This window comes from Podarcis bocagei (assembly GCF_964188305.1).
Source record: "Podarcis bocagei genome assembly, chromosome: 11".
NCBI lineage: Eukaryota > Metazoa > Chordata > Lepidosauria > Squamata > Lacertidae > Podarcis > Podarcis bocagei.
This window is the reverse complement of record NC_138136.1, coordinates 39,515,167-39,541,202: the sequence shown is the minus strand read 5'-3', so window position 1 is coordinate 39,541,202 and position 26,036 is coordinate 39,515,167. Positions and strand designations below refer to the sequence as shown.

General features: G+C 40.7%; 2 protein-coding genes and 1 long non-coding RNA gene across 6 annotated transcripts in view; 2 read left to right on the top strand and 1 right to left on the bottom strand.

Annotated features, from left to right (window-relative positions):
* RNF180 (ring finger protein 180) overlaps positions 1 to 21,430 on the top strand; it is a 111,776-nt gene extending 90,346 nt beyond the window's left edge. The window contains exon 8 of the mRNA XM_081212815.1: positions 21,333 to 21,430. Coding sequence (XP_081068941.1) covers positions 21,333 to 21,415 — 83 coding nt within the window. The 3' untranslated portion in view covers positions 21,416 to 21,430. The remainder of the gene's footprint in view (positions 1 to 21,332) is intronic.
* On the bottom strand, positions 1,393 to 15,298 carry LOC308597360 (mannosylglucosyl-3-phosphoglycerate phosphatase-like). Of its 4 annotated transcripts, XR_014012897.1 has the most exons (6): positions 12,522 to 12,610; positions 8,397 to 8,546; positions 7,201 to 7,348; positions 6,376 to 6,541; positions 1,809 to 1,913; positions 1,393 to 1,475 (listed from the first exon to the last, which is right to left on the bottom strand). XR_014012897.1 is itself a non-coding variant. In XM_081213282.1 (5 exons), the coding sequence occupies exons 2-5, from the start codon at positions 8,424 to 8,426 to the stop codon at positions 1,874 to 1,876; spliced, it is 384 nt and encodes a 127-aa protein (XP_081069408.1). In that variant the 5' UTR covers positions 8,427 to 8,546; positions 12,522 to 12,610; the 3' UTR covers positions 1,393 to 1,873. The 4 variants fall into 4 exon arrangements, 1 of the variants encoding a protein (XP_081069408.1); XR_014012895.1 differs by lacking the exon at positions 12,522 to 12,610 and adding an exon at positions 14,631 to 15,298 and having other exon boundaries at positions 1,393 to 2,117; XM_081213282.1 differs by having other exon boundaries at positions 1,393 to 1,913.
* On the top strand, positions 13,327 to 15,611 carry LOC308597423. The gene is made up of 2 exons (XR_014012968.1): positions 13,327 to 13,433; positions 15,296 to 15,611. It is a non-coding gene; the product is annotated as an uncharacterized lncRNA (long non-coding RNA).
* Positions 21,431 to 26,036: the final 4,606 nt, after the last annotated feature.

Sequence of the window (26,036 nt, the reverse complement as noted above, 5' to 3'; positions counted from 1 at the left end):
TCAGTAATGCTTTTTAGAACTTAGCATGGAGGAGGATGGGGGACAAAAAGCAGAATTAGTTGACTCTGCTTGTCATTGGTTCCAGCTCCACCCTCTATTGGTCTCCTTGCCTTTCATCTTACCAAGCTCACTGGGCACCAGCCATCACCACCTCGCATCCTGACAGAGAGCAGGATTAGGAAGTTGGAAAGGAGGGATTTCCTTCCTGGGTTGTCAGATGACCAGCTTTCAACCCTGTCATTCGACTTAGAAGGAGAAACAACCTGACATAAACTTATTTTCTTTTAGCTAGGTGAAAAAGCAGTGGTAACCCAACATATTTCCAGTAGAGAAAATAATTAGCACGGCATATATGGAGGAATACACAATGGTTTATTTTAGGAGAACATTCCTTTGGGCAAAATTACTTACTTATTTGTAACATGCCATTATCTATTTACGTATTAATGAAGAGAGTGTGGATTTTGTAATTAAACTCATTCGGTGACCAGAGAAGCATTGCTTGATTTCTCGTACAATCTTGATGGAGTAAAAGTGATTAATAACTACTGTGGAAAGTGTCTGCGCAGTTTCTGTATCAAATAACCTGGAGCAATTCTGAAACTTCATGTAGCTATCCTTTCCCTAAAAATCACAGACATTAAACTTGTTGCCAAGTATACATACTCTTTCAGATACAGGCATCTAAGTACATATTTTAAATGTGCATTTGATTATATGCACAATGAGCATAATAAAGGATGATTATATGAAGATTTACTGACAAACTAAGAATGCTGAAAACTCAAATATATCCAATGCAAACATTCAGTTTGGCATTACTCATAGAGCAATGCTCTTCGAGTGCAGATTCCAAATTTAAATATTCATATGTGATATTTACCCGGTTTGTTTAGTATATTTGTTAAATTTAACTCCAACATTTCCTTTAGCTTCAATTAAAATATGGTGTATATATGACACCATAAGGCAAATGTGGAGAGACCGTCATGAAAAGGGTACTTTGCAGTATCTGTGGTACACCTGACCCCTGGGTGGAAGCATTTTAATGTCTTTGAAAGGGCTGTGTGCATAGCCTCATCTGTTAAATCAAAGTGGGAAACTGAGCATCCTGCACCCAGTTGGGCGCATGCTTCCCCAAACAGATGGGGATATAAATGGGGAAGTCTGCTTCCTTGAATAAAGTGCATGAGCTGGCTTTGGACAAGAATCTTTATTAGGTTATAGTTTACAATTTTCTGTTGTTTTCATCTTAAATTATGTTACACAATTATTGCTTTCAATTGTGTATTCAATATTAAAAATAAAATTCTACATAAATAAAAAGTCAGTTTGTGAAACGTTGAAATATTAATTTAGAACAAATGGTGTCCAAGTTGCACAGACTCTGCAGTTGTGCCCATTCTCACAAGAATGTAGGGAGGCATCCCTGCCACCATAGAGACAGGGCTGCCTTCCCACCAACTCATTTGTACCTGTGAATGAAGGCAGGGAAGAGGGGTGTCACCCTGGCAAATAAGGCAGTGCTTCCTGCTTGGCACTACATGTGACTTGCCTTCCCACTCTCACCACCCCCTGCACAGTGTCACCTCCATCCCTCCACACCAGAGATGGCCAGATGTGGAGATACATCCAGAAGTATCTTGTCAGATGAGGTAGAGCTGCTGGTCAGTTGCTGTTGCTTACTTGGAGAAATGGGGAAAGGGGCGGGGATGTCAGTGCAGTGCAAACACAACTGTGAGGCGAATCCAGTGGTCCTGCAAGTGTGTTTGCATTGTGCCAACCTCTCTACTGCAACAGCAACTTACCTGCCAAAGCTTCCTATGGCTGCTATAAGTGGTGTTTCATTTTGATGGTATAATGCAAGGGTTCCCTAACAGTGGTCCACGAGGTTCATCAGGTGGTCCACACGTCTGAAAAAATACAATTAAAAATAATACAGCACCTGGCACAGTGCATTAAAGTTGCATTTAGTGGTCTGCCATGACCCTCAGAATTTTTTAAGTGGTCTGCAGGATGAAAAAAATGGGAACCACAGGCATGATGTATTCTTATTAATGTTTTCAAATGTCTTGTAATTTGCTTGGAGGCTTTTAGGTAACAGGCAACTAACAAGTCTAATAAACAGAGTAGAGTATTTATTTATTTTGGTCAATAACCAGTTGAGTCTAGTAGTAGATAGGTAGCCGTGTTGGTCTGCCATAGTCAAAATAAAAAAATTCCTTCCAGTAGCACCTTAAAGACCAACTAAGTTAGTTCTTGGTATGAGCTTTCGTGTGCATGCACACTTCTTCAGATACACTGAAACAGAAGTTGCCAGATCCTTCTATATAGTGAGAAGGTGGGGAGGGGTGTTACTCAGAAGGGTGGTGGGAATGGGAGATAGGCAGATAGCTGAGAGAGCCTCTTGACGACTCTTAACGACTGTAATAGGTCTTACAGGAAAAGGCAAGGGGTGGGAAGGTGAGAAATGGCTTAGTTATGTATAGTGAGATAAGAATCCAATGTCTTTGTTCAGCCCAGGTCTTTTCATGGTTTTAAGTTTGGTAATGAGTTGTAATTCAGCAGCTTCTCTTTCCAGTCTATTTCTGAAATTCCTTTGTAGTAAAACAGCTACTTTGAGATCTTGTATAGAATGTCCTGGGAGATTGAAGTGTTCTCCTACTGGTTTCTCTGTTCTGTGATTCTTGATGTCAGATTTATGTCCGTTTATTCTTTGGCGTAAGGTTTGGCCTGTTTGTCCAATATAGAGAGCTGAAGGACACTGTTGGCATTTGATGGCATACACAATGTTAGACGATGAGCAATTAAATAGTCCCGAGATGGTATGTGTGATGTTGTTGGGGCCAGTAATGGTGTTGTCTGGGTGTATGTGGCAGCAAAGTTGGCATCTGGGTTTATTGCAGGCTCTGGTGCCAGTGTCTGTGTTAAGTCTGGTTGTAGTATTATTGTGGGTTAGGAGTTGTTTAAGATTGGGTGGCTGTCTGTAGGCAATGAAAGGTCTTCCTCCCAGAGCTTGAGAAAGAGAACTGTCATTGTCCAGGAGAGGTTGTAGATCTCTGATGATGCGTTGTACTGTTTTAACTTGGGAGCTGTATGTGATGACTAGAGGTGTTCTGTTATTTTCTTTTTTGGGTCTGTCTTGCAGCAAGTTCTCTCTGGGTATCAGTCTGGCTCTGTTGATCTGTTGTCTAACTTCACCTGCTGGGTATTTTAGTTCTGAGAAGGTTTGCTGTAGATCCCTTAGGTGAGAGTCTCTGTCTGTAGAATTGGAACAGATGCGGCTGTAACGTAGTGCCTGGCTATATACAATGGACTGTTTGGTATGTTTGGGATGGTAGCTAGAGGCATGTAGATATGTTTGTCGGTCAGTTGGTTTGCGGTATAAGGTGGTGTCTATGCGCCCATCCTGTATTTTTATAGTAGTGTCCAAAAAATATATTTCTTGCATAGATTGATTCATTGTAAGGTTGATTGTGGGGTGAAAATCATTAAATTTCTGGTGAAAGGTGTCCAGGGTCTGTTGACCATGTGTCCAGATGATAAAAATATCGTCAATGTATCGCAGGTACAAGAGAGGTTTGAGTGGGTAGGAGTTCAGAAAACGTTGTTCAGAAAACACCATTACTGGCCCCAACAACATCACACATACCATCTCGGGACTATTTAATTGCTCATCGTCTAACATTGTGTATGCCATCAAATGCCAACAGTGTCCTTCAGCTCTCTATATTGGACAAACAGGCCAAACCTTACGCCAAAGAATAAACGGACATAAATCTGACATCAAGAATCACAGAACAGAGAAACCAGTAGGAGAACACTTCAATCTCCCAGGACATTCTATACAAGATCTCAAAGTAGCTGTTTTACTACAAAGGAATTTCAGAAATAGACTGGAAAGAGAAGCTGCTGAATTACAACTCATTACCAAACTTAAAACCATGAAAAGACCTGGACTGAACAAAGACATTGGATTCTTATCTCACTATACATAACTAAACCATTTCTCACCTTCCCACCCCTTGCCTTTTCCTGTAAGACCTATTACAGTCGTTAAGAGTCGTCAAGAGGCTCTCTCAGCTATCTGCCTATCTCCCATTCCCACCACCCTTCTGAGTAACACCCCTCCCCACCTTCTCACTATATAGAAGGATCTGGCAACTTCTGTTTCAGTGTATCTGAAGAAGTGTGCATGCACACGAAAGCTCATACCAAGAACTAACTTAGTTGGTCTTTAAGGTGCTACTGGAAGGAATTTTTTCAATTGAGTCTAATAAACATTAACAATTCTTATTGATAACAATGATAATCAGCTAGATTAGCAGGTGTGTGCTTTCTTACGTTTTTATAAATGATGAAGACTATGATGTGATACAAAATGTAAGTGAAAATAGAAATGGTTGAAGATGGAATATTTAAACATGTACCAAGTTGTACACATATTATATTAGCTACAACTTGCATTTCACTATAAAGTCCTGGATAGGATGCTACCTTATCCCAGGTCAGACTATTACTTAAACCACTCATGAAAGATTGTCATTGATGTCACCTTCACAATTTTCAGGTAATAAGTTTTTGTAATTCCTACCATAAATGTCTTCCATTGCCTTGCTTGTCCACCAGTGGTTATTTCCTTCCAACGTGGTATGGTCATAAGAAATAGTTTTGTCAAATGGAATAAGCATCACTATAGTTCAAAATAGCATATTAAAAGAAGTGCTTACATTAGCTAAGTATTCCTTAACAGCATGTTGATAGATCTGATTTTGCTTTAAATACCGTCCTTGAATTTTTACAGAATCTTTTAAAATGCCCTGGTTCTGCATTTGGATCAAATCCAAATTCTATTCCTGCTACTTGAGGAAACCTAAATGTTAATAAAAACAGTTTATATTTTTATATTATGATGAATAAACTCACTCATTAATACTCTCCACATTTCAGCCCTCTTTCAAAATCAATACAATCTATTCCTCCATGTACTAACATTTAACACACATTGATTAATAATGCCATGCAGATAATAGTTCCTGCTGCACCTCTGTGAGCTCCTTCTCTAGCCTTCCTCTAATTTCAGCTACCCCTAGTGCACTATCCAAGAAGCCTGCCTTGACCTATTAAATTTAGCAAGACGCACTAGTTTCCAAACATGAAATACAGCACAGAGCACAGATGTTTGGAATGTACACAGGCAGGAGCCAATTAAAGCAAGTGTGAGACTGAAAGAACTTTGCACACAGATGCACTGGGTTTCAGAACAAAACTGCATTGGCTTCATATAGAGCTGGCATGGGAGTTGTGCTCCAATTGCTAGCTGAGAGGCACAGCAAAGCCTTGTCTCACTCTCTTTTGCGTTAAAGTGCAACTGGCTATTTGTCTTCCATAAAAAAGTGGTTTGCCACATGCGGTAGGTGCAAAACATAATGTTTAGGCAGATTCTGGCATTCTCATCTCCACGAGGAGATTTTTAACTCTTATTATTGTAGGCAAAGCATATGCTCTACCACTGACCTATGTCCCTCCTCCCCAAGCTGTTGTTACTTTTGATTCAAGAGTTGGTTCATATGCAATCACATATACGGATGGACAAATCTGTCAAGATTCTCATTTTTCAATTCTTAAGTTCAATTCTCCACATTTCTGTATCAGTTTGCAAAACATTTTTAAATATTAATTTCTCCTAATGTATATGCCTAATATACAAATTTGTGCAAAGCAATTTTCCTTAATATAATACATTTCAGTATGTTTTTCTCATGAATATATGCATTCTTATGCACAGTTTACTGCAGTGTATGCACTTTTATACACCTTACAGTCGTACCTCAGCTCCCAAATGCCTTGGGAGTCAGACGTTCCAGCTCCCAATTAAAAACCGGAAGTGAGTGTTCCAGTTTTTGAACTTTTTTTGGAAGCCAAACATCACAACTGTACTTGATTGGGGAACTACATCACAAAATTCTCAGAAGCTCACATTTCAAAAGATGGGTGTATTTCAATTGTTTCAGAAAGTAAACTTGATAGGTTCACTTTTAAATGCAAATAGGATCCAGTTTCTCCCCCATTCCTACATTAGATGCCAAGATTGTGTGAAAGTGAAACTAAATGCTGGCAAAGTCCTTCTCCTGGCAACAAAGGAGGAGGGAAGGGGAAGCATGCAAATCCAGGCCTTCACTTCAGCTCATTCCAGCTAATGTGCATAGCACTAAACCATAGTTTAGTGTGACATAAATTCAGACAGTAAGAATAGTATAATTTGCATGCAAGATGGAAATTGATAAATGCTGACTGTTTCAGCATTAAAAATCCATTTTCAGAGGAGTTCAGGAGTCGGAGGAAGAGGCACTTAAAAAAATATATACTTCATACCTTCCATCAAGAGCTGGGTATCTATAAACTCCATTTTCAAGAGCTTCCAGCAGTTGTTTGCCTGTCACTCTGATGACGAGAAGGGCATCAATAAAGGGAAGAATATTCAAAAGGTCATGCATTGTAAAGTCTCCTGCTGGGTGTATTCGATTTGACTGAAGTGTTCCTATAAAAATCAAAATGAAATCACCAACCAAAACTGCAACACTGTTTTGTGAAACTGAACAGATAAACAATTAATGTTGTTTTAAATAGTAGTGATGCTGGTACAGTATTTCAGTGGGAAAATGTTTAAGTCAGGGCACAGGAGGCTACATGGGGGTGGGATTGGTGAAAATGAAGTATCATGCCTTGAATAAACAGTAATGTTTTTCACTAGTGTAAAGCCACCACTGGATACCTTTGCCTTTCTAACTTTATTACTAGATTTTGAAAATTTGAGATAGCAGGCTATTTGCCATAGTCTTGGAGTCTGGCCTCCAGCTTTCTTTTTTTTTAAAAAAAAGCAAGAGATGTATTTGGGAAAGGTTACTGTGTTAATAATTCAATTATTATGTTTAGTTACTAATGATGCTGTTTTGTGGAGTTTATTGTAGTATTGCATTGGAATTTTATCTGACTTATGTTTATTTTCCCATTAATTATGCTGCTTTAAATGTGTCTTTTATATGAGATCTTCATCTGTGGTGTTTTGTTTTGATATTTTGTAATTTTTATTACATGCTGTAACATAGATCGTATGCATGCTTTGAGGGTTTCTTTTAAAAAAATATAAAGCAGTATAGAAATGATATGAATCAATTGATGAAAAAATTAAAAGGCCACCTGAATTAAGCAATGCTACATCTTGCGTGAATAGCTTCCAGCATTGCATTAGCATTGCATTTCCCAAATTGCTCTCCATTCTTCTAACAATTTTGACATAACCATCTAAATGAACATCAATTGAGCAGAGAACTTCCTTTAAAAGATTCTACAAGAAGAAAAAGGTTGAAGGAGTTCATTGGAAGCAAAATCTGCAGCAAATTCCAAAGCACCATATGTGAATATTAGTCTGGGAATATATAGGAGAATTCAGGCAGCCTTCTCCTTCCGTGTGCAAGTGTGAGGGAAAGGGCACATTCCTTGATTTGGCCCCCTTCCTTGTGTCACTGTTGCCATTCCACAGCCAGTCATATCTGCACTGAACATTTAAAGTGCAAGGCTTTCCCTCAAAAGTTCTGAGAATAGCAGGTTACCCGTCAGACAACTACAACTCTCAGCACCCTTAACAAACTAGTTCCAATGATTCTTTGGGGAGCAGTCATGCACTTTCAATGTATGGTGTGGATGTGATACATGTGTTGGAGAATAGTAGGGAGTTCATGTAGGCTCCCTCTGTGGCTTGGAACAATGGGAGTTCAGGGTTCCAAATCTAGTAGGAGCCTACATATGTAGAAGAGGCTTCCCACTTATCCCTCCAACTTATGGCCACAGTGATATGAGGGAGGGGATGCCCTCTTCCCCTTCAATCACACAAGGGAGATGCTTAGGGCTAAGAGGAACAATCCAGGATGTGGAACAAAAAATATTTTTCCATGCTAGAAGTTAGATAGGGTCACTGTATATCGTAGGGCTTGCATCTAATTATCTTAACTAATTAGTGAGATGATGCTTTGTTGATTAAATATGCATATGATAAACATTAGTTATGAGGGGAAAGAATTTTTTTGTTTGTAAATGATATCTGCATGCATTGGACCAGGGACAATATTCAAATAATTTTCCTGCTCTATGAGAGAAAGAGAGGAGCCTCCTCAAAGATTGTGCCTATTACCCAGTTTTTATGCATGCACATATTAAAAGTGGTAGTTCTGATATGCTGCAGACTTCATTGCTGAAGTAAGGAGCAAACCCACACTGATAATCTTGCTTAAACCAAGATTGACAATATCATCCATCCTTAGCCTTATCCATGTTATATCTGAACGAGGCCTAGGGATGACATAGCTTTCCAAAATGAAAAGTAGTACAGTACTTACCAAACAGTGCAAAGTGTGCTCCAAATGCATTTAAAATTGGAACCATGTTTTCCTTTTGTTATTGCACTTAAGGCTGATGGATTTAAACAGCCTCCACTAAATATTAGAAGTGGATTCAGTAAACTGAACTTTTTGATAGCTGTAGCAAACCTGTAAACATGTTCTTGGTTTTTATCTGGTGCTTTTAAAATACAATATATGAACAAAATATAAAAAACAATATATGAACAAAATGTTTTCATAAGGTAAATCAGGTCATCAACCTGTTAATTCCTTTGCCTTTCTGGGGAATGTGTTTGAATGTGCCCAGCATCCTGTTTTCACAGTTGCCAATTTTCAATATAATACTTTCAGTATTATATTGTTTTTATTAAAATTGATAGAAATAGATATGGACAAAAAATGATTATTTTTCAGTACAGTGGGGAACTGTTCAAGAGTGGGAACTTCCTATATATCATCAGAGATCATAAACAGAATGAATGTCATCATAAATTATTCCTAAGTATGCAAAACTGATCCAATATTTATGAAAAGAACCATCTTGATTCATCATTGTGTCTTGATTCCCAGAACTGTAAAAAGTCCATTTATAAAAGTCCAGTATGTTGATGACTCCATAATATATGAACCAGGAGAGGCTGTGCAGGCCCTGGACCAGTGCCTGGATGCAGTGGTGGCCTGGATGATGGGAAATAAATTGAGCTTGCATCCAGAGGTTGCAAGCTCATCCAGAGGTTCTGTGGGTTAGTGGTTTCTGCATCTGAGAAACTGGCCAATAGCCTGCCCTAGAGGAAGAGGTATGCAGTCTAGTAGGTGCTCCTGTATCCACTGGAGGCCCAGGTGGTCTTGGTGGCTAGGAGTGCCTTTTTACCAGGTTGACAGTGGCAGCCATTCCTTGATCAGGATAGCTTGAGTACATGAGTTCTGGTATTGGTAACTTGAAAACTGGATTACGGCACGCACACTTCCTGCTGATTAATATTACACAGGCACCCTTGCAACATTGTTTTAGTATTTCAGCAGGCCTATGCAGACACATAATTTAGTTATATATACTTGTTTACAATTTTATCTGTGTATTGTTGTATTTTGTACTATTGTATGTGCACTGCTCAGTTTTTTTATTATTAAGCAATTTATAATTTTATATATATACACACAAAGATATTTTACAGTGTCTGACATGACACTTCTGTTCTTTTTTTTCAATCATACCTACAAAAAAATGTTTAAGTTTTAGTTCTGAGACAGTTCTCAGATGAATAAGATTAAACAAATTAATCCAAACTTGTTAGTAGTGATGGTACTTATGGCTCTCTGGAATCCTAAGGAAGTGAATTTGCAAATGATTAAAAGATGTTCCCTCCAATGGTTGAGAAGCTGCACAGCTAGTCATGGCCTCAGATTCAGCTTTTCTTCTGACTACTCAGTTGGCAGCAAGGTTCCTTTTACCAGCGGTTTGTTTATTTTCTTACATATATATTTTATCTTCCTTCTTTCATGAAACCCAAGGCAGCATACCCGGTCTCCACCCGGATGCAAGGTGGTAGCGATCCATGTTTCTTCAGACCACACCCTGGGGCCATTATAACTGATTAAATAAATAAATATCATTTTTTCTTATGACAGGAGCACTCATATTTTATTCACTATTCTCAATAGTTGATTAGTACAATGCACTTTACATGGGTATATGACTAAAGTGCCATTCGGCGTAGCGTTCTAGATCATGGCTGTTGCATCTTACAAAGTGAACTACTCTACATTATAGCTAACTCACTGAATTATTTTCAGCTGCCTGCAATTTTATGCTGATTACTTATGGTAATTTTATGGAAGGAAGTGTGTACTTGGAGGATGTTTAGTGTGACCACTTTTAGTTATTATTGTTGGTACATTTTAAAATTTACTTGCTTACTATGTAAAGCTACTTGAGAACTTTGGGTATGAAACAATCCATAAATAAAGTTAGTGGTGGTGCTAAGAGATATATTTCTTTCCTATGTACTTAGTAGTGTACTTTGTAGGGTATTTGAATAACATTCCAATTTAGTATACTCCTTTTTCTTTGCTACTTGAGTCTATAGCCCACAACTCATGTGGGTGATAGCTGGGCAACACAGATGGAGAAGTACTTTAGCTACAGTAGATGTATCACTTAATTGAGTCCAATAATATTTGCTAGCAAGCTGTTACATTCTTGTGTAATTTATTCATCACAGCAGGAGGAAATTTACTCAAATTCTGCCCACTGCCCTCTTAACTTTAAGACACATTTGTAGGCGTCAATCCAGCAGTTATACAAACTTAAAGCTCACTGAGCACAATTAATTTACATGTTCATCATTGTGCACTAGATTATATTACTAGAATCTTGCTAAATTTTATAAGCTTATAGAACTATAGGTATTTACGAACAAAGTTTCTTTCCCTTGGAACAGATTCTTCTGGACTTTAAATGCTGTTACACTGCTTGTGCTTGTTTTTAGCAGGTAACTGAATGATCAATTTTTATTGTTTAAAATGTATCCATTAATGTTTTAATATAATGTCTGAATTTATTTATTTTATTTAACAAAATGTATATACCACTTAATTGTTTTAAAAAAAACCTGCTAAGTTTACAAAAATACAAAACATAAATGAGTATTTAAAAATATTGAATCACTATTAAATAAATTGTTGATTAAAATCAACAAAAGCTAAAAAGAAATAAAACACATGCATCTTCTGCATGTCTGGATAGGTTTGCCTTAAAAAGATGTTTCAAGTAGGCGCTAAAGAGTGCAGCAGAGGCAGCTACCTGATCAATAGGCAGGAAGTTCTAAAGTGTAGGTGCTGCTACACTAAAAGATCCACAGATCGAACATAGGGTAACACAACCCCACAAGTACTGTAAACACTTTGAACTTGGCCTGGTAGCAACTGGGCAACCAGTGCAAATCTCTGAACAGAGTGTCATTCTGCACTAACTGTAGCTTTCTGATCAAGTACAAGGGAAGCCTCAACAGTGGCGTAGCAAGATCAGGCGGTACCCGGTGTGGAAAATTTCTTGTCACCCAGCCACACATTGAATTTATTTATTTTTTGTCTGCAAAAAATGGGGAGCCAGAGTTGTTGAGCTTTTTTGCAGAGATCGCATGCCTTGCGATGAGGAGTTGAGTTTCGCACAACACACCCGGGGCAGACCACACCCACATTACTCTGCCCCTGAGCCTCAACTACAGTGCATTGCAGTAATCTGTCACACCAGTTGCAGAGGGTAAAAGGTGCTTCTAGCTGCTGAGGTTATCTGGGCCAACAATGCAAGAGTTGGATCCAGAAGAGACTATGTACCTGTATCTTTCAGTGAAGTACAACCCCATCCATGACAGGCAGTTGACTGTTTTCTTGGACATGGAAGCCACACACGCACTGCAGATTTTTTGAACTCTACATGAGCTGTCCACAGGAATTTGTTGATTGGGTGGTCAACAAATATTCCACAGAAATAAGTAATAGTTTTAGATTTAATTATTTTCTCTCCTAAGGTTGATCTCTAATACTTTTTGAATTGTCAGTGTACATATTTAAATATCATAGAAGTTTTAGCTCAGTTGGTTACAGCATGGTACTGATCCCTTTCAACTTTACAATTCTATGATTACACCCCATATAATAATAAAATATTATAATTCTAGGATTCTAAAACACAAAATTATGTCTTAAAAAGGTTTACTTCTTGTCAGGCATATACAGAGGCAAGTAACAAGGCAAATACTCTTGGTAAATGGAAACAGATAACAAAACATTATAAATTATAAATTGTGCCGAGCAGATCTCAATGAACCGGATGCTCCTGCAAGTGAAAAGAGGTGGGGTGATTATTGCTGATTTCTCCTTCTCCGTGCAGTCCCTTGTGCCCCTGCTCTCAATTTGCTCTAAGGGGTTGGGCAATCCTCCAAAACAGCATGGGAAGTAGTGCTGGGGGAATTAAGGGAACAGGAGGAATCAATGAAAATTGCCTCCCCACCTTCCATTCCCAGAACTGCAGGTCTGGTGGTTCCAAACCTATGGCACCGCAAATACACACACACACACATATTGTAAAGGCAATTTTAATACACATAGTTCCCATTTTACCCAATGGCTGTCATCTGTGATTCCTTGCAATGTTCTATTAGTTTTGGTCTGACTTTTGTTGGTTCAGGCTCATTTGCATATGAGCAATACATGCTGTCCTAAAACAGTAGCAGTACATAAAAAGTCTGACATGAATATGCACATAACACAAGCTAAAAGAATAGGGAGAATGCTGGGTGGAACAAGGAATTTCCAAATAACTTCTTCCTAGACAACATCTACTGGTGCTGTGAGTTATAGTAGCTTAGTGCTCTTTGGAAGACAGGGTAAGTGGGCCTCTTGGGGCCTATCATTCTCGCTCTCTCTGCATAGTTGGAGGGTATTCATATAGCTCAAATCAAGCATGCTGTTCCTTGCTCTCAAAGTTTATGTTTGTCTCTTTCCTTGCCATAAAGTGGGGACGGGGGGAAAAAGCCCGTTCACAGTAAGAGGTTTGGAACGGAGACAATGCTGCATTTTCCATAGACAATATGACAAGCAAATAGAAGAATCCAAACTTTAGTTCAGGGGTAGTCAGTGTGGGTCATCCCAGGCCTGACTGTGCCTCGGCCTCATCCCTCACCCCCTTCCCCAAATCCTAGATACACTGGGGTTGGTTGTGAATACTTAAGAGGCGAACAAAAGACATTCTACTCATGCTCAAAGCATCTGTTCTTCCTTCCCATATCATCATGCTGAGTCCTGACACTGAAATAATGTGCTGAGGCTAAGCTATAGTGAGCCCCAGCTAAAATTAAGCTCTGGCACCAACCAATACTTATTTTCACCCACATCTCCATGGTTGGTTGGTTATGCCAAGACTGACAGGCTCCCACTTTATTCCATTTTGAGACAGCATTTGAAGTTGTTGTTTTTTAATACCAGAAGGCATTTTATGACGAAGGGTGCAAGCCTATACATGTCTACTTACAAGTAAGTCCAACTGATTTGAATGGGGCATCCCCCCAGGTAAGTATGTATAGCAAGTGGCTAACGTTATTTGGCTTGAGAGCCGCATTCACCCTTGGCACACAACCCCTTCTCATTTCATCTGTGGAGATCAACTCAGGAGAGTTGCTATTCAGTGTTGTTGTTTTTAAGCAGTTTTTCCAACTCTACAGTAAAAATAAATAAAAGCAGAGCAAACACAAAGTGTGCTTTACACCTTGCTTGTACCCTGTATCAGTGGCTGTTTCTCTCATACTCAACACATTTATGAATCCATCTTAGTACAGTAACTAACTAGTGCAAAAACAGGAGTACTTTGTGTTTACAAGGTCACGGCAAAGCATTACCTGCCCAAAGATGAAGGTGAAGAAGAAGCCATTGGAGCCAAAAAAGGGGGGGGGGGAGGGTTGTACTGTGGTTTGGACATTTTAAGTATTCTACCTTTATATAATTTGTGTACATGCGCACCCTGACATTGCCTGTCATTTAACTACTTAATGAACACATAACTCCTAAAATGTTTCATTTCAAACTGTGTATTATCGATTTTATGCACAAATATTTTACTCCTCTGTATTTTGTGTCTAACAGCACAGAAAAAAACCCTCCCTACCCATCAAACTATCAGTCTGATTACTGAGGAGGAAGCAGTTTCTGCCCCTGTTTTTTATACTAGGTGGAATCGTTTAAACCTCTCCGCTCACACCAACCTCATGTCTACATTACATTTTCTTTTTTGCCGCCACCACCAGCAAATTTGAGAGGGGTCTGGGGGGAGGCAGAAAGACTTGCTTGTCACGTCAGACCCCTGGGCTAGGGATTAGTCACCTGTGACGCACAGGACTGCCTCCTGAGTCTGCTGTTTTTATTGCCTGTGTGGTGGTGTTTTTCATTTGCGGCGTCATTTTTACATCATATGTTGTTGTTGTTAATTTGTTTGTTTTTTTAAAGTAAACCCCTTTTAAAACTTCATCTGAAAAAAGCATGGCGTGTAACACAATAAACAAGTGAGTTTCCTGGATGAAAATGGCGCCAAAGATACAGCAAAAGGAATGCCTTCTAAGAATCAGAGGGAAGGGAGGAGCAGATGCCCTAATCTGTCTCATAAAGATTTCTTTCCCCCATTTCCTCAACCCCCATTTCCCAAGTTGAAAGGACCTATCTATTTATACTTAGAAGCACCTCCTACAGGTTCCTCTTTCCTAGACTCCACCTCATAAACATCACTTAAGAATAACCAGGCCAATTTGGCTCTCGTCTGGTGACTCTGGACTAAGACTGGTGTTAACAGTTTTACTAGTCCTGTCTCTGGTGTCTGAAGGAAAAGAGCAGCCTTGCTCCTCAGAAGGCAGGTTTTCCATTATTCTTTGTGAGCTTGGACAAAATGGCTCCTGGTTATCAGGAGTGAGACAGCAAAGACATTTGGAGTCACATGAGCTGAGAATAGCTGTCAACTTTTCCCTTTTCTTGTGAGGAATCCTATTCGGAATGAGGGAATTTCCCTTTAAAAAAGGGAAACGTTGACAGCTATGGATCTGAGGGAGATGAGGGGGTGGTGGCAGAAGAAATTAACTCTGGGGGAATTTGATGCTTCCTGAGAAAGGAAACGTGTGTTTATTTTCTGAGGGAACGTGCAAAAGTCAATTCTCAACACGCCTTCCTATACTATCATATAGATGGTCATAAATCCTGTTTTTCTCTCAGATAAATTCTTCATAAATAACTTCCCACTGGAAAAGGGCCTTGCTTCTATTCCTCCAGGCAAATCATGTTTCTGATATTTCCCCAATGATAAGCCGCACACAGGGCCCTAAATATAACAGCTCAGTGCAACATTATTATTTCAGAAACCATGGCAACAAGAAACCACAGACCATCACAACTTCATCATGGCTGCAGCCACAAGGAAAGAGCAGGCCACGCCTCTATCCCACAACATGATTTTTTTTAATCTCTTCAGGATGGGAGCATGGTGATGTGTCTCATTTTGAAAAGTCATCTCAAATCCAAGTATTCAGCTCACTGAGATTTCAGACACAGCTTTTCCTCACAGGACATGCCACCACTGAGGATGGCAGCTCTATATTCACAAGAAAGGCGACTCTTCTGCAGTTTGGGCAAATAAATAGCTCCCTGCCCATTTGGATCCAGAAAACATTTAAATTTTAAAAAATATTTTTGTACTTCAAGAACTGCTTTCACAGAACTGCTGCTGTTTCTTGCATGTGTTCATCAATTTAAATATATTGAAATTAAATATGTCCATAGCCAAGCATCAGAATATCTTTATGTATCAATTGGCTGAAAAGTAGGGGTGGGGGTCACCCAGGGAATATGGCAGCTTAGGCCTATATCTCACTTCCATAGTTCCAACCAGAACACCACTAAACTAACTAGTTCAGCAGCTGCTGAAAAGAAGCACCCACACGGGGCATGTCGCAGCACATTTTTGCAAAAAAGAATGGACCATGGATACATATTTTTGGACTAAAGAAGCAATTCCAGCATCTGAAATAGGACAACAAAGAGGAGTCTTCCCTGTCACCTAAAGTCTGGAAGTCTGAGTTTTCAAGTGTTTAGGATTGAAATGACAGCTCTGTTAGCAAAAACTGAAACATCGTCTTACAGTGGAGTGGACCTCTCCAAGCTAAGCTTTTGGAGAAAAAGGAATGTGGACACAACCTCTGAAATAGATGGGATTGCTAATGAAACCAGGATTATAGGTCTGTAAACAGAAATTAAAGTAACATCTCTGGCTAAGAAAAACCAAGGGCCTCAGTTTAAAATGGAAGACATAGAAAACTGCTATCACAATTTGACTAAATAGTGACTGGCACTTCAATAACTGATTTCTGTCCTTCCTAGTGTGGGATTGTGCCTCATATTTGAACCAGGGATTTACAGCATGTAAAATAAAGTGTTCCCCCATTTCAGATTCTGGAAAAGTCTAAGTACATCCATGATCTGTGTTGATTGCATTGTTATATAAATATAAATTGCAGCTTGAACTACTCTGAACACATGAAAGTTAGTGAGGGGTTTGTTCATGCTTGCATCAAAGTAATTTGTTTTTCCACATGAATTCGTGCAGCAATTAGCTTAGCCTTTGGGGGAGAAAATATGAAAGAAAACTGGCAAGAGGTAAAAATAAAGACTTTCAAAAATAATTTTCACAGCTTCAAGTCAACCATAGAAAGGTAATAGAGCACAATAAAATATATAGGTAGAATTTACACCGCGTTCTCTGGAAATATTTGAAAGGAATAAAAGTTCAAGTTATACAGGAACAATATCTATAATTACAATACTTGGTTCAAGGAACAGCTGCAGGGCTTTTCCAGCTTGTCCTATGTGTTTGTTATTCATTTGAAGCATTGAACATTCCCACTTGGTTTCTGCTATTAAATCACTGGGAAAGTGTGCAAATCTTGTGAAGAGCTTATGATTCCTTTGTGTCTGTTGATGTGCAAATGGTCCCCTCAATGAGTAGATGTGATCTTTTTTTGTATAAACTTCTCTGTATGTCTGCTGCACCAAGTTTGCAAAAAGGTGTGACACAGAAGGGCAAAGAACGCAGAGAGCAATCACATGAAACCTTACTCCATTTGTATCTGCATGTGAGTCTGTGCACAAGCTATTGCTTATGCTCACAGATACTAGTGCCATGAGCAACTCTTTTGATGCTCTCACTATACTGTGTCAAGTAGGCATTGTTGTTATATTGCCACATAGGCTGTGTACACCCTTAAAACACATTCAAAGCACCCCCCCCCCTGGTTGTTAAAAGGGTTGCTGGGAGTTGTAACTTTGCGAGGGGTAAACTGCAGGACCCAGAATTCTTTGACGGAAATAATGTGCTTCAAAATGCTTTAGGTGTGTACAGCGCCAGTCTCTGCATTTAGAACTGCTTTAATTTTCCCTTTGTGATTTGCTAGCAACTGATAAAGTGTTGCTATATACAGTATCATCATAAACTGATTGTTCCTATTTAGTAAATCTAACCCTATTTAGACGAGAAGAAAAACCTTCCTCTGCCACTCTGAATTGCAAATGGAACGTCAGACCTTGCACTGTCTTTTCACCTCATCCATACAATCTGTTTTATCTCAGTCATATTCAACCACCCATTAATATTTCTTCTACAGCTCAGTATTTGACAGTGTGGATTAGATGTCTGTTTAGTTAACTGGACAGACACATGTGTTTGAGGCCAGAACACCCACCAGCCAATCTGGTTTACCGCCTATGACTATTACTGGAAGGATCTCTGAAATAGTATAAATGCAGGTTACAAAAAAAGAAAATGTAAAGAAAACACTATCTTCACTTTGATTGCAGCTGACAAATCCTGTAAATGGCTGGACAACCGATGAACATCTTTTGGAACCACTTCTCTCCCTTCAGGTCCTGTCCCTCATCAAAACTACATTTTCTCTCTCTTAATCCTCTTTCCCAACTGTAACTGAGCTTTTACGGGCAAGCAAAATTGCCATAAAGCCAGAGTAACTTTACTATGAGGAAAGGCTACAGGATCTGGGGCTCTTTAATTAGAAGAAAGATGATCAAAGAGGAACATTTCAGAGATTTATAAAATGATGCTGCTTGGGATGGAGAAAGTCTTTCTCATATGACATCATCCAGTGCAACTTGATTGGTAGGAAATTCAAGGCAGGTGATAGAAAGCACTTTCTTCACAAAATGTGAAGAATTCACAACATGGCTTTAAATGTGCATAATGGCCACATGCAACCTGTAGCCTGAGAGACAGCTATTGCCTTCTTGCTCGGCTTATGTGGGCTTTGCCATGGTGGGAAACGGGACCAGCAGGACTAGTAAGCTGCCTTGACTAATGCATACTCATTAATAAGGTTTAATAAGGGGGGGGGAGAGAGAGAAGTATCATTATATAAATAAATAAAAGAAATCCAGCAAGACTCCACTTATACAGTTGTACCACAGGTTACAGAGACTTCAGGTTACAGACTCCGCTAACCCAGAAATAGTACCTCGGGTTAAGAACTTTGCTTCAGGATGAGAACAGAAATCGCACAGTGGAGGTGCGGCGGCAGCGGGAGGCCCCATTAGCTAAAGCGGTACCTCAGGTTAAGAATAGTTTCAGGTTAAGAATGGACCTCCAGTACGAATTAAGTTCTTAACCTGAGGTACCACTGTATAAGCAATTGCATTTATTGTTACTTAATTAATTGTTCTTTGTTTACACATTTATCAAAATGTTTATGCCACTAAACATCAAGATATCCAATTGGTGTGCAAAAAAGGAGAAAAATCCATAACACAAAAAAGCATATGAAAAAAGAGAGAGCAAATTTGGCAAAAGCTTAAAATTGCAGGAGCCCGGCACATTTCAAGAGGAAGGGATTTATGGAGAATTGGTTACATAATATATTAGGCCCTGTTCCATGTAGAGGCCCACCAAGCCCCAAAATTATTGTGTACTCTTTTTTAAATTGACAAATAGATTGAAATGTTAAAATAAATTGAATGTGTGCACGTTCATTCTTCAGTACTTTTTCTCCTCCCGTCCTGTTGCTTTCCTAATATCCATTTAAATTGTAAGGTCCTTGGGGCAGGGACCTGTCTGTTTTTGCCAGTGTACAGTGACAGTGGTCTATAAACACAAAACCATTCAAAAGTTCTAGCTCCATCTTTTGTTGAAGGTACAAACTGTACGTAATAGTTTCCAATATATCTATACAAAGATCACATCCAATACAATATTATTTCTGGCAGCTCATCTGGCAAAACGCCACTTGAAACATTGCCAGAAACTTCTCTTAGAGGCTTTCTGCTGAGTTCATGTTCACAGTCTAGTGGATAACTCTTAAATATCTGTGATGTTTTGGACAACTCCACCTGGACATCTGATCAAATATTGTAGTTTACTCTCAGCAGCTTTCAGTAGTCATTTTATTTTCAGACTGCACCCTTGTTTTATGTCCTGTGGGCTGCTCTTCATTTTATTGACTGTGGGTCTTTCTAGCAAATCTGATGGCAGATATGAATACATAAATTTCTTCAGGGAATTTTCTTTTATGCAACTCATTTTAGCTATAAAAATCTGTGTTTTGTAGCGCTGCGAAGCTAGGAAGGGCAATGCTATGAAAGCCACTCTGACAGTTTTTCCTTCTATTTGTAAATTAATGCAGCACTCTAAACAACAGCAACATTTTTAAAATTAGAATCACAAAAGTTCAAATTTATTTAGGTGAAACCTAATAGAAACCACCAGTGTCCAATCCTTTACACACCCTTTTACACACTACCGCCACAGAAAGCAGAGCTACAAAAGGAAGCAATAGAGGTGATGGTGAATGCAACGAAGTGTGTAGGCAATAAGAACAGCTGGGGATCACTCACAACAGTGGCTTCAGAGTCTCTGTCACCATACTATCACTTCATGCCCCAAAGCCCCAGGGGTCTTGCAGCACCTGTAGCACAGAAGCAGAGTTGTAATGAGTATTGTGGAGGCTGTCACTGTAATCAGGCTGGTTAGCCATATTTCTAATTGTTATTTTACTTGGAAGCATGTTCCAGTTAATTAAAAAGAACTGAGAAAATTTGCTAAGGATCAGGCTTTATGTTGGTATGGTTAGTATCAGAACTGTCCATACTTCATTTAGCCACTATATAACTTGTTTTTTTAATAAAGAAAAACCTTGACAGCTTCCATCTACAAATCTTTTCTGCTCTATAATGAATTGCATAACCTAATAAAACAACAAGGTCTTGCAGTATCGCTGGATGAGCATTGCCGAGAAAGACAGCCTAGAATTTTTTTTAATGACCATTGGCTATACTGTCTGGGACTGATTGAGTTAAGAGTCCCGATATCTGGAGGGCCAAAGGTTACACGTCTCTAAGTCCTAGAGCAGGGATAGCCAATGTGGTGCCCTAGAAATATTGTTGGGATATAGCTGCTACCATCCCTGACCATTGGCCATGTTGGCTGGGGCTGATGGGAGAGAGAGTCTATTAACTTAGGTGACCTTTAAAAAGCCTTACCCTTCAACCCCAATCATGCAGTTCCCTTGGCATCTCATTACCATGGCGGTACACAAGCAGCAACCCAGTAATTGTTTCTCAGGCTGAGAAATTGGGACCTGTGGTACCTGCTGCTGACATAACTTTGCTGTTGGCTTGGAAGCCAATGTAACAGCAGCAACTCTAATGGGTAGTAATTAAAGGCTAAGTTCTACACACAGTACTTTATATCCCTAAAGAAAGTATTTGCATGTTATGTTTTTGGCTTGATAATTTCTCAAGTGTAGGCCTTTGTTCACACTCATTAACAAAGGTCTGATGCAATCACCTCAAGTGGAAAGCTAGTACCCTTCCATTCTCCAAAGGTTCTTGAAAAACCTTAGTGGCTTTACATTTAATTACTTCTTCATTTTAGAATTATAGCTTCAGTTTACCCCATTCCAAAATCTCATGGTGCCCTACCTTTTTTTTCTTGTTGAATTACATTACAAAAGAAAAATTGAGGACCCATTGTTCAAAAGAATCTCCTGCAGAAACCAGTGATGCTCACAAACCTCTGGCTCTATTGTTGTCTCTAAGAGCATCAATCCATATAATATGGAAAGCTCATGATCTGCTAAAGATTCCAAGGCCAAAATATATGTGGTTTCCAGAGAGATTACATAGCCATGTATAAATTGATCATAATAATAACTAGTGAACATGACAACCTGCTTCTGCATTGATACATATCTGTGTTGTTTGAAAGACTGCTGTCCTCATGTGAATTTTGTTGTTTCTATTGCTAATATTATTATTATTATAAGGAATACTCATAACACAAAGCAAAATCTTGCAGTTCTGATGTGCTTTCTCTTCGATGTGATATTTCTGAAATTCCAGATGGCTTCATTTTCTCCATCTGTGGGCAGACATTTAGAGGATTTGTTTTGGAAGGAGAACCTCACCATTCCAAGCCGATGTGATGTGGACATTTGTAACAGACTCTAAGTCTATATGAGTAGAACGCCACTGCCGGTGTAAATAGACCATGAATGAAATAGCAGAGAAAGCCAGCATGGAAATCTTAATAAAGAACCACTTAGCTGGAAAGGGCCTCAGAGGTAGTCTAGCCTAACCATCTGATCAATGAAATATCTGCAGTGCAGGATGAAAGTGCAGTTTCTCTGACTGATGGCCATCTAGCTGCTGCTTATACCTCCAGCAAAGGGGAACCCTGCACCTAAGCAAACTGTTCCACTGTTGAGCAGCTCTTACTATTAGTGAGTTTCTCCTAACGCTGAGTAGAAATTCACTTCCTTGCAATTTCCACCCACTGGTTTTCATGCTGTCCTCTGCAGTAACAGAGAACAAGTCTGTTCCATCTTTGGCATGAAAGTTCTTCAGGAATTTGAAGATTGCTCAGTACTTCCTGCAAGGTGGTGGCATGAAGCTCCTGAAGTCCTGGACTAGGACCTGGGAGACCAGAGTTGCCCTACTCAGTCATGAAGCCCACCTTGGACCAGTCACTATCTCTCTGCCTAACCTACTTCACAGGGTAGTTGAAGGGATAAAATGGAGAAGGGAAAAAGTGTGTGTCACCTTGAGCTCCTTGGGGGGGGGGAGAGGTAGGATATGAATGTAATAATAAAGTAAATAAATCTGGCAGCAGCTGCACAATTGCTTTCAGGTACGGGAACAGCAAGAAGGGCAATATATGAAGAAGGTGTATTTGGGTGAGGCTAGCACAAGACAGTTCTCAAAAGCTCCACCTGTTGTCATTTATTTGCTGTGTAAATTCTGGGTCTGGGGGAAAGTATTATGCTACCTTTAACTGTCTCGCTTCCTTCTCTGCCCGCCCACACCCTCAAAAATGAAATTTGATGATGGCTGTCTTGTCTCTTCCTTAATGTCATTCTTAAAACGTAGTGCCTAGAATGAGACACAATACTCCAGAATATCACTGTCCTACTTGCTTCAAGGGTTTTCAAACTGGCCACCCATGCCTTTAACAGTCAGGAAGAAATTCAGTAGGTGAAGCTTTCCCCATCACATCACTTCTATGCTGGCAACAAAAGTTTAACTGCTCAGCTTATACATCCTACGAAACTGTTAAGGGGTAAGAAATCAAGTAAGTGGAGAAAAATGGACAACTTTACTTCTGGGATTTTCAAAATCCTAGCCTGGGTGGTTCTATATACTTTTAAATGTTTGGCATCTTGATTGCCATTTAGGATTGTCTGCAGTGCAAAAACAAGTGTACCCTTCAAGTGCTGGTAGCAGAATGTTCTCTGTGCACAGCATTTGATTCTAGAAATTGTTTTCTAAAAATATGAGTCCAAGCCAGTCAAAGCAGCTTCCCTCAGTAAACTGGCCAAGGATCATGTTTGTCTCCATCTGTGTAACCACATAACACAAGTATACTTGAACACCATTAGTGTTATTTATTCCAATGAACACAATGATTGCTGTTATTGCTGTAATCCGTAATACGCATGACAACAAGGCAGCACTGCAAGAATACAGGAAGCTCCCTTGTACAGCATTAGACCATTGGCCCATTTGGCTCAGCAACTATTTATACTGACTGGCAGTGGCTTCCCAGGGGTCTTTTCCTGCTCTACCTCAACCTAGATTGAACTTGAAAACTTATGCATGCAAAACATCTCCTCTAACACTAACTTGCAGCCTTTCTTCCAAGGAAACATAAGCTATAGCACTGGCATAGTTAAATCCTTATCATCAATCAGCTCACCTTTCTGCATCAATTGCAGCTCCTTTGCCTTCCAAAATATGGTCCCTTCTATGCTGTGGTTAGCACAGCGTGCCAATTTGGTTTCATTGCCTCATTTTGAGTGGTGTGAAAGGATTCTGCCATATAGAACAGAACACCATCTTCATTCATTCGTAGTAGAGATGAAGGATTAAGGTATACTACGGTGCATATCAGAGCCTATTCTGCTCAACAGGTATGCATTGGGCAGAGCCGTGGCTATGCGGGGGGGGGGGGCTGGGGGGGCTGGGTTTTTTTAGCCCATGTAGGGTCTCCAGAGGGGTGCCAGCCTATGTGTGTGTGTACACAAATGTGTGTGTTGGGGTGCGAAACTGCATCTTTGATCCGGTTGAAAGCCTAGTTTTGCCCCTGGCATCAGGAAAGGGCAGGGATTCAGATTATAGAGATTTTCCAGTCACAGGATTATTCCTGTTGGTGCTCCCAAGGCCTAGCTTCTTGCTGGGAAAGCCTCTGCTCCTACCAGAGGGGAGGAGTTGTGAGCGGGAGTCGAGTCGGTTACTGCGTTGGCAGGGGGGTGTATTCGGCCCCCTGCATCAGTTATCCCAGCTGCCGCGCCGCACCCTTCAGCCAGCCAATAGGGCTGGCTTGGGGGTGGGGTTTAGCCGCATTTAAGCGGCCGAGGCAGTGCCCCACGACCAGGGGCGCCGACTTATAAAAAATATTGGGGGGGCCCATACCGGGGTCCTGCCGCTGGTTCGCTCGGGTAGCCGGGAGAATGCAGTTCGAGGTGGCGGTGTTGGGGAGAGACCCTCACTCAGGGCGCCACTAGACTTGGCGGCTGGCGGCCTATCTGGGGGTTTTTGGAGCGTATTTCGGTGGAGCGATTGGGGAGGAGGGGGCTTGTTGCCGGATTCTTCAGCTGGGCCGGAGATCCGCTGCTGGGGGGTCCCTGGGCCGAGTTGTGAGCACGGCCTGCTGAAGGGAGATCCAGCCGATTGCGCGACGGGGACGGCCGGGGCTCTCCGGCTAGGGCGCGCGGCTGGCTGGCTGGCGAGGGAGCAGGTGGGGAGGAGGCGGGGGTCCTCACTCTCTTAGGAAACGCACCCGCGCGCCCGATTGCCACGAAGTCCGAAGGGTGCGTGTGTGGAATTAAAAAGCAAAAACGAGATATGGGCAAGGCAGGCAAAGAGTTTTCTGCAAGAGGATGGAGGGCAGGTTGAAGAGAAAATCACTCAGGATGAGACAGTCAAATCAGCCATGATAAAATGGGCTCAGGATATTGGGTATAACATCATGTTTGAGGACTGGGAAAGGTTATGGACCACCGGAATGAAATTCACGGCATGTAATGCCTTGAAGGAAAATATTATGAAAATGATTTATAGGTGGTACATGACCCCAGTCAAGCTTGCAAAAATATATCACCTGTCTGATAATAAATGTTGGAAATGTAAGGAGGCTGAAGGGACATTCTTTCACCTCTGGTGGACTTGTCCAAAAGTGAAGGCCTTCTGGGAAATGATCTATAATGAGTTAAAAAAGGTATTTAAGTATACCTTTCCCAAGAAACCAGAGGCCTTCCTCTTGGGCATTGTTGGCCAGAAAGTGTTAAAGAAGGATAGAACTTTCTTTATGTATGCAACTACAGCAGCAAGAATACTTATCGCAAAATATTGGAAGACACAAGATTTGCCCACACTGGAAGAGTGGCAGACGCAATTGATGGACTACATGGAACTGGCTGAAATGACTGGCAGAATCCGAGATTTGGGAGAAGAAACAACGGAAGAGGACTGGAAAAAATTTAAGGACTATTTACAAAAACAATATAAGTTGTATGAATGTTAAAAATTTACACGATTCGGAAACTATAGCTTCAGCAATTAGATTTGGGAAACAGGAAATTATATTTTAAGTAAGAAAAGGTCAAAATCTAAGGTAATACTATGTTTAATTTAAGATATAAGTAACTGATGAAAAGTATGTTAAATTTAGAGGTATAGTATTTGAAAAGTACAAAATAAGGTACGAAACAAGGTAATAATTTGCTGATATCTTTATTATAAAGAATGCAGGGTAAGGGAGATGCGAGGAAGTCCAGTTAGTTATATAAAAAATGTGTTGAATGGTTGGTTTTCTTTTCTTCTTTTTCTTTTTTTCTTTTTCTTGTTCTTTTACTTTTTTCTTCAGTGTATGTTTCTAACTTTGTATTTGAAACCTTAATAAAATATTTATAAAAAAAGAAGAAGAGAAAATCCTTTCGCTTTTCTGGGGCTCAGGGAAGTCTCAGAGCCGGAGGTTGGGGAAGGGACCCCCTTTGCTCTGCCCTCTTCTCCCGTCTTAGATTTGCATGGGGGTCCCCGCCCAAGCTTGCCTGGCCACCGGGCCACACAAGGGCCGCGCTCTACGCGGCACACCTTGCTAGCCGCGCAGCTGTCCTCCGCGGCTGCCGAGCGGCCCTGCGCCGGTGCCCAGCCCCTCTGGGCGCCCGCTGCGCTGCCAATGACAAGCGGGCGACGTCGCGGGCGGGGAAGGCGTCGCTTTCTTTCCCGATCCTGCATCCTCCCAGTCTTCCAGCCCTTTTTTGGGTTGGAAGCTCGTCTCGTTCGCCCTTCTCCTTTCTTCACCCTGCGCGCAATTTTCCTCCCTCGTCTCCCTCCCCATTTCTCCTTCCTTCCTGACTGACGGGCTTGGGCTCGGGCTCAGGCTCCGGGTCGGGCTCGGGCTCAGGCTCGGGCTCCGGGTCGGGCTCAGGCTCGGGCTCGGGCTCGGGCTCCGGGTCGGGCTCAGGCTCAGGCTCAAGCTCGGGCTCCGGGTCGGGCTCAGGCTCAGGCTCGGGCTCGGGCAGCCACAGCGTCGGCGGTGTTGGCGAT